Source organism: Erythrolamprus reginae, chromosome 3 (genome assembly GCF_031021105.1).
Source record: "Erythrolamprus reginae isolate rEryReg1 chromosome 3, rEryReg1.hap1, whole genome shotgun sequence".
NCBI lineage: Eukaryota > Metazoa > Chordata > Lepidosauria > Squamata > Dipsadidae > Erythrolamprus > Erythrolamprus reginae.
The window spans coordinates 84779214-84793387 of NC_091952.1; the positions used below are offsets into that span (position 1 = coordinate 84779214).

Genomic DNA, 14174 nt, shown 5'->3' on the forward strand with positions numbered 1-14174 from the left:
AACAAATGTGTGATATATTTGTGGTTTGAATATGAATGAATGATTTTTTAATGTTTTAGTCTTTTTAGAATGGTTTTAGATTAGTTATTTGTATTAATTGGATTTCAGATGTGTTATTGTATATTGGGTTTTTTTAATATGTCCATGGAGAGGGGCGGCATACAAGTTTATATATATATGTGTGTGTGTGTGTCAAATGTGTGTTTGTGTGTGTGTGTCTCTCACATGGTGGTTTTTTTGCTGAATTTTAAAATTAAGGGAGACTAGGATAGATCTATTTCGGCCTTATTTTGGCCTCATCAGCTAGCCATACCCACTGGGACTTGAACCTGCAACCTTTGCCTTGGAAGGCAGAGAATTATCCTCTAGGCTACAGTATCCAATCCCTTCAGCTCTGCACCAGGGAAGGGTTACATATTTTTGTGTCGAATCACCCTGGTGTATTGAAGGAACATTACAGCTCCTTATTTGCCTCTCGGACCAACTCATACAATATATATATTGTATGCCGCCCCTCTATGTGGACATATTTAAAAAAACCAATATACAATAATACACACACACACACACATATCTCCCCATCTTTCTAAAGAACAATTATACCACTTAAATGAAAGTGACGAACTGTAGATCTTGCTACAATTTAAAAGCTTTTCTTCCTTTAAATGTGGCTGATTTGGAGCTATCTGCCATTTATTTGATGTCTGTTTCCAAGATGCCTCTGTGTTGTAAATCAAGTTTACCAGTTTTCTCGATATTTAAGGCTGCTGGCAGTGATGGGGGAGAAAACCTGTCTGTCCCTATAAAAATTTGAAACAAGTATACATGCTTATTTGTCTAATTTATTTTTCCCTTGGGCTCATTTCAGGTTTGATGGCAATTTTAACACTAACGTGTCTAGAACCATTAGCTGTGATAGATTGTCCACCACCGTGAATAGCAGAGCATTCAATCCTGGGCGTGATTTAAATTCCGGTATGTAAAGCATCTGTTTTGCAGAAGTTGCTGTATTTTACTGCCAAATCTTCAGGCCAAGTGCCATGGCAACCCAGTTTTAACCCCCTCTGAACCTGCCACATTATTTTTCACTTAAGATATAATGATAGAAAGAAGATTTCCTACAATAATGGTTTTAGTTATAGATTTATTTCAATGTTATATGTAAGAACTGTTGGAGATTATAGCAAATTCTTTTCCCCCCTCCTGTTCCATCTTCTCTGACTACTCTCCCATCAGTTATGTCAATTCCCAATAGCAAAAGTCCAAAATGCTTATGATCTCAGAAAATCTAATGGGCAGTTCTTCTGCAGTCACCACCTTTAATTTTGATGTTCGAAGATGCCTTGAATCTTCTTTTTAAAAAATTCTTTGATGCACCATGGGGTTTCTGTCATGAGAACAGATCCATTTGTTTGCTGCTTTTTAAAAGAGGAAGGGTGGTCATCCTGTCTAAGGCTGTAAGACTTTCACAAGGGATTCAACCTTTGGTTAATGTAGTTTTTACTTTTTGGCATTGCTTTCAAATGTAAATAATGGTTTTAATGTATTGTGAAGAGGGGTCACTCTTTTTCATCTAATACTCTAGATCAGTGTTTCCCAACCTTGGCAACTTGAAGATATTTGGACTTTAACTCCCAGAATTCCCCAGCCAGCGAATGCTGGCTGGGGAATTCTGGGAGTTGAAGTCCAGATATCTTCAAGTTGCCAAGGTTGGGAAACACTGCTCTAGATGATAATTGTACCATGTTGCAACTTCTTTTCATTTAAACATTTTCTTTTTCATAAATGAAAATGAAGCAGGAGACAGGAATAAGAGCTGCTCAGATCAAAGCTGAAGCTAAGATGTGTTAGGTTGGAGGATATCCAATTTTTTGCATTCCTCCATTTACTGCGACGGTTAGGGATGCTTATTCCTTATTTAGGTTTTTTTTTTTTTTTTTACAAAAGACATTCTTGTGAAGTTGGGCCCATTAGCAAATCAAATGGTGTTTCAATCTTGCTCTCTTTCCTTTTTCTGCTTCCTGGACTATCCTTACTTCTTTCTTCAATGAAGGGAAATTAAGGTACCCTACAGCAGACTCTTTGATATGGAAACATCAAACTGCAGTAAAGTCGTGGCCTGCCTTTAAAGTGCTTTGTTACCTTTTACTAGCTATATCAACAGTAATGATTGACTGAACATGAGAGTGGGTAGAGTTGATTATTTGAAAATGATTTGCTGGTGTATACCTCTCTGTCAGTTCCAATGTTTTGTTTTGTTTTTCATGATTCGGTATTAATATTTCCATTTCTGCTTTCATCTGTGGTGGCCTGGTATAGATTGTCAATCTGTCTAGCATCACCAAACTTTACAAATCACTGCTGACCATCTGCATGTAAATGGATAAGAGGGGAGAAAGGGAGGGAGAGTCAGAGACAAACTGAGATTCTTGCTTCCATCTTTGCATTTTGTTCTTATTGGGTTAACGTGAGTCTTTTTGAAACATTTCCAAAATTGATGTGCTTAACCGCTGATTAAGCCCTACCCACCAGGGATATCCCTCAAATAACACTTGCATAAGAAAAGTTCAAATAGGTTTGCAACATCTGCATGCAAATAAAATCCCAAAGGAGTCTGGGTTAAGTACTTCCATTTTGCTCTAAGTCCCCAATCACCAATACCTGCTTTCAAAGCCTATAATATCTAATTGTAGAAGTTCCATGACGTAAAACGTTTATCACGGCATCGACTTTTTTTACATTCCTGGTTTTGGAAATTTGTACCTTAGTTTTCTTTCAATGAAGCTTCAAAGGAAGCATTATGCTCCCACGAACCTATTTTTAGTGATCAGGGAGAAATGAGTTAAGAACTCATCTTTTTGTTGTTCAGGTTTGGAATTTATTCTTGTATGTTTTGCCTTTGAGAAGACAAGAAAGTAATTCTCTCCCCCCCCCCCCAATTAAGATAAAAGATTAATACATGAAATCAGCAGGGGAAACTATTGTCTACTTCTTGAATAATGTGGTCACTTTTCAAAGGATAGATTGTCTCTGAAAGTTAAACAGTGTTAGAAAGTTAATTGCTTTCTTTCTTCCTTATCTTTGGAAAATTCTGAGCCTTTCCCCCCTCTTTCCTTCAGCTAGTTTAGCTCATTTGCCTCCCCTTGGGGAAAACTACCAAATTTGCTATAAACCTGGGCTTATTTTTCTATGACAACAGTGTACAATCTTTTGTGAGATAAGCACGGGACTCTTTCAGCTGAAAAAAATATATTCTTTCTTCCTCCCTTTAGTTGCACCTTTTAGCTTCCATCTCCTCAAACTGCAAAAATTCCCCTTTCAGGATGAAAAACCTTAAAAAGATGAAAGATGTCTCACTTTTTTGATGAACACCTTAAAACAGATATTTTTAAACTTTGCAACTTTAAGACTTGTGGACTTCAATTCCCAGAATTCTCCAGCCAGCTATGCTAAAATTCTAGAATTCCAGCCAGCTAGAATTCTAAGAGTTGAAATCCACAAGTCTTAAAGTTGCCAGTTTGGGGAACCCTGCCCTAAGATATGTGATTTAGGACTCTATTTTTCTTCATTCCACCTTTTTAATTCAACGGGATCTTGCACTTTAATATTTTCCAATATCTACAACAAAACCAGTTTGAAGTTAGGGTTAGGGTACCATACTCTCCAGAGACAGACAAAGTTGTTGCAAGCTAACCCTTTTTCTGTCAAAAACAGGGATTTTCCTTCTCAATCAGTGCTTACCAATTTGGATTTCTATACAGTAGTACCTCTAGATACGAGCTGCTCCACATGCGAGTATTCCAAGTTACGAGCCGCGATGCAAGCATAATTTCTGTTCGACACCCGAGCTCAAATTCAGGATATGAGCCGAGCTTCCACTAGGTGGCGCAACAATCTCCTTGCTTCCAGTTATCTCGGCGCGAAAAACAAAGTCTAAAGGCATTCGTTCGAGATGCGAGTTGATCGACTTACGAGCTCGGTCTGGAACGAATTAAACTCGTATGTCGAGGTACCACTGTATTATATTCAGTATATCTCCATCTATAGGAAATGGTCAGGAACAGAATCCAACAGCATCTAGAGCAGGTGTGTCCAACCCATGGCTAACCCTGGACAGCTACTAATGTGGCTCCACAAGATAATAAAAATATTTTTTGCAAGGTTTGTTATTTATGCCTATAATTATATTCTATGTTTTGTATGCTGCCCAAGGCAATTAATTTTCATTCAGTGCAGTCTAGGGAAGCCAAAAGTCTGGACAAATCTAGAGCAGTGCTGACAAAGCTTTTCAACACCGAATGCGGAAACAGGAGCACATATATGTGCATGCAGTAAATCGGAACAGCAACTACTTCATGTACATGTGTGTGGTTGGTTGATCTTCTGGTTGGTCTTCATTCATGCATGTGCGTGCTGGAAACCAGAAAATCATCTTCCCAGCGCAAGCATGAGCACCGGGCGGCTTCTCCTCCGGCTTCTGGTGCTCTTGCACATGTGAAGACTAGCTGGCCGGCATACCAGAACCCGGAAGAGCAATGTGGAGTGCTCACATGCCTGTAGAAATGACTCTGGCACACGTGCCATAGGTTCGCCATCACAGTTCTAGTGTCTTCAGGTTCAAATCAAACTAGACCATACAACTCTTTAAAATCCAAAAGAAAACTGACCATAAACTAAACCTAAACTAAACTAAACTAAAAGATTGAAAATAATATGAATTAAGAAAAACAAAGGACAAAAACAACTCTTATTCAGTCTGGAAACTCTGAGGAAGACCTTGGGGCTGTTGGGATTTAGATGGTTTAAAACTGGCTGAAGTTAAGCCAAGCGAGATGAAATTGCTGTTTATCTAGCACGTTTCGGGTTTAAATCTTTGATGACACTTCCCATGAAGGAGCAAATCTATATCACCAGGACTCCCTCTGAACTCGTAATAAAGATTGACAAAACTGTGCATACAATTATAGCAGTTCTTGCTTGCTATAAATTTCAGTCATGGTGTGAAGAGAGAACCAAAAGTGAACAATGCATATTGGCAGTTTTATGAAAATAATAACATCCAGAACTGAAGGATAATACTCCCAAAACTCAAAACATATTGAAATAGTTACAAATTCATCTTCAGGGCTAACCTGTACTAAAAGCAGAGCATAGTTTACTTATTGCACAAGATTACTTTGGTAAATTGCTCTTGAATATCAGTGTTGGGTGAAAATCCAGTGTAGGCTGGAAAAAATCAGTCCCTGTACCATATTTCTAGATCAATTTTCTAGAAACAATCAAAAGCAGAGATGGTTCCTTTAGGAGAAAGATTCCATACTGGTAGCAGAAACAGGAAAAGCTTAATCCAAAAGCAAATAGTTTTTACAAATCCATTTACATATGTATTTTTGTCTGAAATGAAATAATATGCAGCTAGGGTCAAACAGTGACTTAATAACCAGATTTAAATTTGCTACCAAAGAGCACATTTAACAATGCTGTTGTCTTGTAATTAACAGCTGTGCCATACAAGTGGATTTAATATTCTAATAAATATGAATCTATCAAAACTATAAAAATCATGGAGGTAGAAGATTTATCCCTTGGCTGATCTGTTGCCTAGGGTTCTCTGTCCAAACGTATTGGAAAAGAGGAAGTCTGGATCATTAGTGGCTTATACCAGTATTAGTGAACCTTTTTGGCGCCCAGTGCTGAAATGGGAGTGCGTGTATGTGGCGGAGAGATTATCTTCCCTTTTCCAGCATGTGCATGCATGCTGACCACCTGGTCTTCCGGTTTCTGGCATGTATGTATGCGAGAAGACCAGCTGTATGTGACCGGAAACCAGAAGATTATCTTCCCCGTGGACGCATGTGCACTGGGCAGCTGCTCTTCCAGTTTCCAGCATTCCTGTGACCAGCTGGCTAGCATGCCAAAACAGATGACGGCTTGTGTTACGTGTGCCACTTCCGGCACGCGTGCCATAGGTTCTCCATCATGGGCCTATACCGTTAGTTTTTATATCTAACATTGCCATAAATTCTTTCCAGACTCAACATTGCCCTTGTGTTACAAGATTGAGACTCACGTTTCTCATTTTGATCTTCCATTGCTGAAGCTTTAATCTTATAACAAGAACAAGTCTGCCCCCCCGCTCCCCCAAATGGTGTGCAAATTCTAGCTGAGAGTGCCTAATTTATAGGATTGTTGTAATTTAGGCTTTACCTTCATGCATATTTAAATTTACATTCTTTCATCCCCTGAATATTTCTACTTACACCAAGAAGGATCACTGGTCTTGCAAAACCAAAGTCAGTTAAATTATGATTAAAAAAATATCACATTGCTTAACTTTGTTGTATTTATTTCACAATTAAACTTCTGATGTTTTGGTATAATATATTACATGGGTTCTTTCATCTCGAGATAGTAAGTTACCAAGAATCAGTTCATGTAACACTTGGGCAACATCATAGTTTGGCTTTGTAGGCACATATATTAGCTTGCACAACACTGCACCAAATCCAATTCAAACTGAGGACAAGACTTCCTGCCTTTGTTATAAATAGGAAGCTTTGATCTCTTAGAAGTAATTGAAAGGAGGAAGTTTTGGGTGTGTATATGTTTTTACAAACCTCTCCCTTTCTCCAGCTTATTCTTAAAAACAATCTGCTGCCCTGCAAATTTTGCGTTGATCTAGTGAATGACTTAGATTTTTAGCCAGGAGGCTACTGAGCTTAGCAATGAAATAATTCAGGCAGCTCTGTCACAAGATAAAGCTTTAGTCAGGGTTCAGCTTTAAAGCAATTCCTCTGGCAAGCATATTTCTTGAAGAACACTGGTATTTATTTATTAATAGAATAGAATAGAATTCTTTATTGGCTAAGTATGACTCCACACACAAGGAATTTGTCTTGGTGCATATGCTCTCAGTGTACATAAAAGAAAAAGCTACATTTGTTAAGAATCATGAGGTACAACACTTAATGATTGTCATACAGGTCAAATAAGCAACGAAGAAACAATCAATATGAATAAAAATCTTAGGATACAAGCAACAAGTTACAGTCATACAGTCCTAAGTGGGAGGAAATGGGTGATAGGAATGATGAGAAAAAACTAGTAGTAATAGTAGTGCAGACTTAGTAAAAAGTTTGACAGTATTGAGGGAATTATTTGTTTAGTAGGGTGATGGTGTTTGGGGGAAAAACTGTTCTTGTGTCTAGTTGTCTTGGTGGGCAGTTTATGTCCAGGATGCGAGGGGTCCGTAAATATTTTCACCGCCCTCTTTTTGACTTGTGCAGTATACAGGTCCTCAATGGAAGGCAGGTTGGCAGCAATTGTTTTTTCTGCAGTTCTGATTACCCTCTGAAGTCTGTGTCGGTCTTGTTGGGTTGCAGAACCAAATCTAATTCATTCATTCATTCATTCATTCATTCATTCATTCATTCATTCATTCATTCATTCTGCCGCCCAACTCCCTAGGGATTCTAGGCAGCTAAACTTTATAACCCAGGAAGGCCCAGAATGGCTTCTCATCTGATTAAGTTGGGCTGTGGGTTTGTTGTATGCTTTCCTGTGATAGTGATATTGCAAAGCAGTAAGGAGCAGGTCATTAATTATCTCAACCTGTGTGTCCTCTGATGACATAAAGCACGGGGTGGGGGGGGGGGAAGCAACGTTGGTAACTTGAAGACCTGTGGACTTCATTTTCCAAGATTCCCCAGGGAGGCATGCTGACTTGGCAATTTTGGGGAGTTGAAATCCACAGATCTTAAAGTTGCCGGTGTTGGACACCTCTAGTGTAAAGAGTAAGCTGCTAAGCATTGAAAATGAGCTAGCTAGATGCAATTCCACTAAGCCAAGGGTGGGGAACTATGGCCCTTTTATGACTTGTGGATGCCTGGCTAGCTCAGGAATTCTGGGAGTTGAAGTACACATGTGATAAAGGGGGCATAGTTCCCCACCTTTGAACTAAGTAGTTCCACTAGGTTGCAGCAGCAGTATTGTTACAACAGTTGTAGTTAACCTGCTGTAGAAACATAAAGTGAACTATATTTCCTTTATTAGCAGGCTTAGGATAGGGAAAGGACAGAAGTTGGTAAACAGACGTGCACTAATGAAACAATCTTAAGTTTAATCAAGTACAAAGTTAGTTTAGCTTTGTGGGTAATGCTTTCTGCTGCAGTGATATAATGGTGAAGTGGTTATTATTATTATTATTATTATTATTATTATTATTATTATTATTTATTAGATTTGTATGCCGCCCCTCTCCGAAGACTCGGGGCGGCTCACAACAATGATAAAAACAATATTATAGTGGCACAAATCTAATATTAAAAGAAATAACTAAAACCCTATCATATTAAAACCAGACAACACATGCATACCAAACATAAATTATAAGGAGCCTGGGGGAAAGATGTCTCAAATCCCCCATGCCTGGCGGTATACGTGGGTCTTGAGTAGTTTACGAAAGACAAGGAGGGTGGGAGTAATTCTAATCTCCGGGGGGAGTTGATTCCAGAGGGCTGGGGCCACCACAGAGAAGACTCTTCCCCTGGGGCTCGCCAGACGACATTGTTTAGTTGACGGGATCCGGAGAAGGCCAACTCTGTGGGACCTTATCAGTCGCTGGGATTCGTGCGGTAGTAGGCGGTTCCGGAGGTACTCTGGTCCAATGCCATGTAGGGCTTTAAAGGTAATAACCAACACTTTCAATTGTGACCGGAAATTGATCGGCAGCCAATGCAGGCCATGGAGTGTTGTAGACACGTGGGCGAATCTGGGAAGCCCCACAATGGCTCTCGCGGCCGCGTTCTGCACAATCTGAAGTTTCCGAACACTTTTCAAAGGTAGCCCCTTTATGTAGGTTATGTATTCTTCATTTTGGACAACTGCAGACATTCACTATCAGATCATAATCGCCATCTTTGAGAGAACGTTTGTCTTCTGGGCAGTTCCAGAGTAGAGCGGGATGAGACGAAAGTTTTAGAAAAAACATTAGCACAAAAGAACTGGCAATTTTAGAATGATGATCTCATGGTCCTGAAAGATTGCTGAGGTTGAGCTGGCTGAAGGGTGGGTGGGCGGGAAGGTGCTGTGAAGATTGGTGGGTGTGCAAGGAAGATCTTGGACTGATGGGAAGGCGCAGAGAAAATTGGTGGGTGTACAGGAAGATCAGAGTTTATGTCGTGGGAAGACTGGTGGCAGACCACTGAGAAGGTGGGGAGGTGAAGGCCCAATGAATACTTTAATGCTGGTGCAAAAAAAGGCATATGGATTTAATGGATACTGAGATGGGAGGTCTCTAAAAAGACATGATAATGAATTGTGTGAGAATCTTTGGTGTAATTACTGCTTTACTGCTTTAAACATATGTGTGTATCTAGATCAAAGTCTTTGTGATTTTCTCTTCTAGTCACTGTATTTTAAATATCTGAGATTTCTTTCTTTTTTTTTAGAAGTCAGCATTTAAAGGCCCTTTTGGCAGACTTGTTCTTCTTTTTTTAAAAAAACCACTCTTACTATTGGGATCAATAATTTGTTTTAAAACTCCACTTACTGAGCATACAGGAGTTTTGTTAGTACTGTAAACCTAACTTTTTTTTCTTTTATTATCATTCAGTCTAAGAAAGACTAAATAAATAAACACCAATAAAGCTGCTGTTTAAGTGGTGAAATGTATCCAACAGCTGTGTCTTGTACAGGCTCAAATATCAACTAAAATGATGCTTTGCTCAATAAATTAAAAACTAAACCTTGAAAATGTTCTGTTTGAATAATTAAGAAAACACAATTTACAAAAATAAGTGAGAACGAGTAAGTAACCTGAGCTTGAATTTAGGATGAAATTCCCTAAAGCTTATATTACTTGCTCTGCTGCTTTGCTTCCTTGGATAAATTACTCTACATTTTTTCTGTACCTCACTCTGTAATTGTAAGATGAGAATAACATTGTCCCAAGTGTGCAATATGTGCATTTACTTGAAAGGGGAAGAAAACTTAATCATATCTAACATCATTTTTTATCTTTCTGTTTAAGACACTTAATAGGTGCAGTTAATTTGAAGGTAGAATGCAAATCTTGAAGCATGTCAGAAAACCAATTTCTCGAACTACATTCCTCTTTCATTTCAGCAAAGGAAACTAAAGCTTTTCCTTGTGGGAATTATTCTAGTAGAAAGTATAAAGAAGTCGTCTGTTTCTAATGGATTTTTGACACCTGGAGAAAGAGTTATACTCAGGGAAAAGAAGAAACATAACCATTTAAAAATGGGAATGTGACAAAAGTGAGAAATGAATAAGAAACGTGATATAATATAAATATATAGCCATGGTTTGAACATAGATTTGAATTTATTACCTATTCTTCAATGCACATTTAAAGTTGTTTACAAAGGTTCCATTTTATCATTTGGTAAACTAGCATAGGTATGATCTGTGAGATGTATGAGTTAGAGCAAGAGGAAATATGAGGATGTATTCCTGCCATCTCAACTAGAGTACAGTGTTCCCTCGATTTTCGCGGGTTTGAACTTCGCGAAAAGTCTATACCACGGTTTTTCAAAAATATTAATTAAAAAAATACTTCGCTGTTTTCCCCCTATACCATGGTTTTTCCTGCCCAATGACGTCATATGTTATCGCTAAACTTTCGTCCGCCTTTAATAAATATTTTTTAAATAAACTTTAATAAATAAACATGGTGAGTAATAATCTAAATGGTTGCTAAGGGAATGGGAAATTGCACTTTAGGGGTTTAAAGTGTTAAGGGATGGCTTGTGATACTGTTCATAGCCAAAAATAGTGTATTTACTTCCGCATCTCTACTTCGTGGAAATTCGACTTTCGCGGGTGGTCTCGGAACGCATCCCCTGCGAAAGTCGAGGGAACATTGTATTCCTATTCAAAGTATCTGCAGAAGTCAGAAGTGAACCATTAGGGTTTCAAGCAAAACTGATTCCCTCATTCTTCTTCCGACAACTTATTTTCCAGCCAACATCAACACTTGAACATTCATTTAGGAGGAAAGGCTGTATACTTTAGAATGAAATGTTGGTATTAGAAGGCCTTCCTTTCTGCTATCTGTGAAGTACTCCCCTTAAGGTTGCTGATAATTAGCCACTTGCTTATTAGGTTCCTTACTTTGCCTCTTCTTTCAGTAGCAAGACACCAAGTTGTCTATTGGAAAGGCTGACTATGAAATGATCAGTATCTACATAGCCACAGGGAGAAAAATGTGTAACTGTCAGCATTCATGGATCAAGGACTGTGTGAGCTGCAGAGGTCACCAGCATCTTACTGTTCCTCAACCATTTCTAAAATAGTTTTGACTGGAGAGCTTCCATGTTCCTTTTTAACTCAACCAAATCCATTTCCCTTACAACTGTTTGCTTGTTAGTATTCTAGCAAATTGAATTCTATAATAGCAGCACTGAAATATGAGCAGGATGATACAGTGATCCCTCGATTTTCACGGGGGTTGCGTTCTCAGACTGCCCGCGAAAGTCGAATTTCCGTGAAGTAGAGATGCGGAAGTAAAAACACAATTTTTGGCTATGGACAGCCCAAAACTACCCCCGCGCACCCTTTCCCAAGGCCGCGCAAGGAACCGGGCTTGAAGTTGGGGGCGGGGAGCGACGAAAGTGCGGAGGCCGGCAAAGATTGTTTTGAATGTTGGCCGCCCCTGCCCCCTCAGTGCCTCTGGCCCCCTCGCCGCTACTGCCCGCCTACCCGATCCGCCCCTCTCACTGGCTTTCTTGGGGCACGGGTCCTCCTGCAGCAGTGTTGGCGGCTACGGCTTCTCGTCCTCCTCATTTGGCCGCTATGAGCGCTTTGAGAATGTCCGCCCCGCCCCTCTCACAGTCCCTTAGCTAAGAGCGCTTTCATCCCAGCTGTCAGCGAGGGGGCTGCAGGAGAGGCGGGGCAGGCATTCTCACACGGAGAGAGCAACAGACAGAGCGAGATAGAAAGGAGAAAGAGAGTGAGAAAGAGAGAGAGAGAGCAAGAGGGGGGAGAGTGGAAGGTAGAGAGAGAGAGAGAAATGATAGAAAAAAGGGGAGAAAAAAATAGAAATGAGAAAATGATTGAAGCAGAGAATGACAAGAAAGAGAGAGAGAAGTGACTCTTGGTGATGACGTATGACGTCATCGGGTGGGAAAAACCGTGGTATAGAAAAAAACATGCGGAGTATTTTTTTAATTAATATTTTTTGAAAAACCGTGGTATAGCCGTTTCGCGAAGTTTGAACCCGCGAAAATTGAGGGAACACTGTATAACCTCTCTTTGGACGAACGTTTTAATTCTAGTAAGTTGCAGGAATGCAAGCCGGTTATTCTCAAATCCTAAAATTTTATTTCCTTGGTCTGTGTGACGGTGTGTGTGTGCTTTGTTTTTTCTCAGAAAGGTTTGTAAAGTTCCTATGCTTCACATATTAGCATAGTATTTCCTCTCTATCATTTTAAAATACATGTTCTGTTGTAGCGGTATAAAATCTGTGATACGGTGTATCAAAAATTTTCCTCCAAGAAAGTCCCTGATATTCTTTATCCCATAGCATAATATGCAGATTTGTTGGTTTATCTCAGTATTGCGTCTTGCAGATTTGAATGTAGCCTCTGGATCATAATATTTGCTGAAAAGAATAACAGCGGGAGCTATAACCTATTTTAATGAGGGCAACACTATTAAACACATGAAAATATTATTAAACACGTGAAAATAAAGTAGGCTTGTGGTTAATGGCAATTGTGCTTTTCACATACTGTACGTTCTTTATGAAAGTTATCTAGAGGTATCATTTCGGACAGCCTGACGCTACACTAAGAAAACTTTTAGTCAAATTAACATTTAAGATATTTTTTCCTGTCCTTATAATACAGTACTGTTAATTTCCTTTTCTGTTTTATTATATTTTTAATAGTTCTTGCTGATAATTTGAAATCAAATCCTGGAATCAAATGGCAGTACTTTAGTTCAGAAGAAGGTATTTTTACTGTGTTTCCAGCTCACAAATTCCGGTGTAAAGGCAATTATGAACATCGCAGCAGGTACATTTTGGATGAATTTAGTATAAGCATTTATTTTGGAGATAAAAATAATTTTATTAGTAATGTCATTCCCATAGAGAATTTAGATTCCAGGGATGTCAAATGACAAGATTAGCATGATGAACTCATTCAAAGCGTAGCCTTTCACCATCTTACAAGTTACAAAACATAGATTTTTAAAAAATTATATCCATTAACATTACAGGCAGCCTTCACTTAACAACAGTTATTGGGACTGTTATTTCTTGTCTTTAAATGAAGCAATCATAAAGTATGACATAAATTGACCATTCCACTTGGAAACTGTAATTCTGCTAATCCCAGGTTTAAAGTCATTAAGTGAGAATGGCATGAGTTGTTGAGGACCTCATGTGATCATAACTCCGGAGTTTCTGCCAGTGTCCCCATTGATTTTGCTCGTGAGACGATGCCAGCAAAGATCACAAATCATGATCCCATAATTCTCAGCCCCGAGTCTTCGGAGAGGGGCGGCATACATATCTAATTAATAATAATAATAATAATAATAATAATAATAATAATAATAATAATAATAATAATAATAATGTGTCTATGGGATGCTGCCATTGTCAGAAATCCAGACTAGTTGCTAAGCAACCAGATCACAATGACATGATCATAGAAGTTGTACAGGGGCTGCAACTTCAAGTACCACGTGGTCAGTGATATTGGCAAGTTTTGAATGGTCACTGAATTAGTGGCCATTAAACAAAGATCACCAGTAGTCTCTCTTAGCTTTCTCAATTCAAGAGAAAATAAATTCCCCTTATTCTATTTTAAACATTTCTTTTGCTCTTTAAAAATTAACAATTTTTCAAAAAAGTATTTTACACAGATAAAAAAAACTTGCATAAGGGTCATTCTTTGTCAAGTGGACCAGGTGAAATTGAAACCTTATTTGAAAAGAAACCGTCACAGAAACAACATATATGATAGGAAAAAACATACTACTTCTACTGAAATAAAAATGAAGATAACTGAAGGTGAGAAAAGAGAGAGTGATAGAAAAAAACTTGCTCTTTCTAATGAAGATGATTGAAGGTGATGAAACCGAACTCTCTGTTTTCTCACCTTCAGTCATCTTCATTTTTATTTCATTAGAAAGAGCATGTTTTT

At 38.7% G+C, this 14174-nt stretch overlaps 1 protein-coding gene across 2 annotated transcripts in view; it reads left to right on the top strand.

Moving 5' to 3' along the window:
- Positions 1 to 14174, top strand: part of CACHD1 (cache domain containing 1) — a 181961-nt gene that overhangs the window by 101535 nt on the left and 66252 nt on the right. For both annotated transcript variants that reach the window (XM_070746074.1, XM_070746073.1), the window contains exons 4-5: positions 869 to 975; positions 12911 to 13037. In XM_070746074.1, the coding sequence (XP_070602175.1) occupies positions 869 to 975; positions 12911 to 13037 (234 nt within the window). The remainder of the gene's footprint in view (positions 1 to 868; positions 976 to 12910; positions 13038 to 14174) is intronic.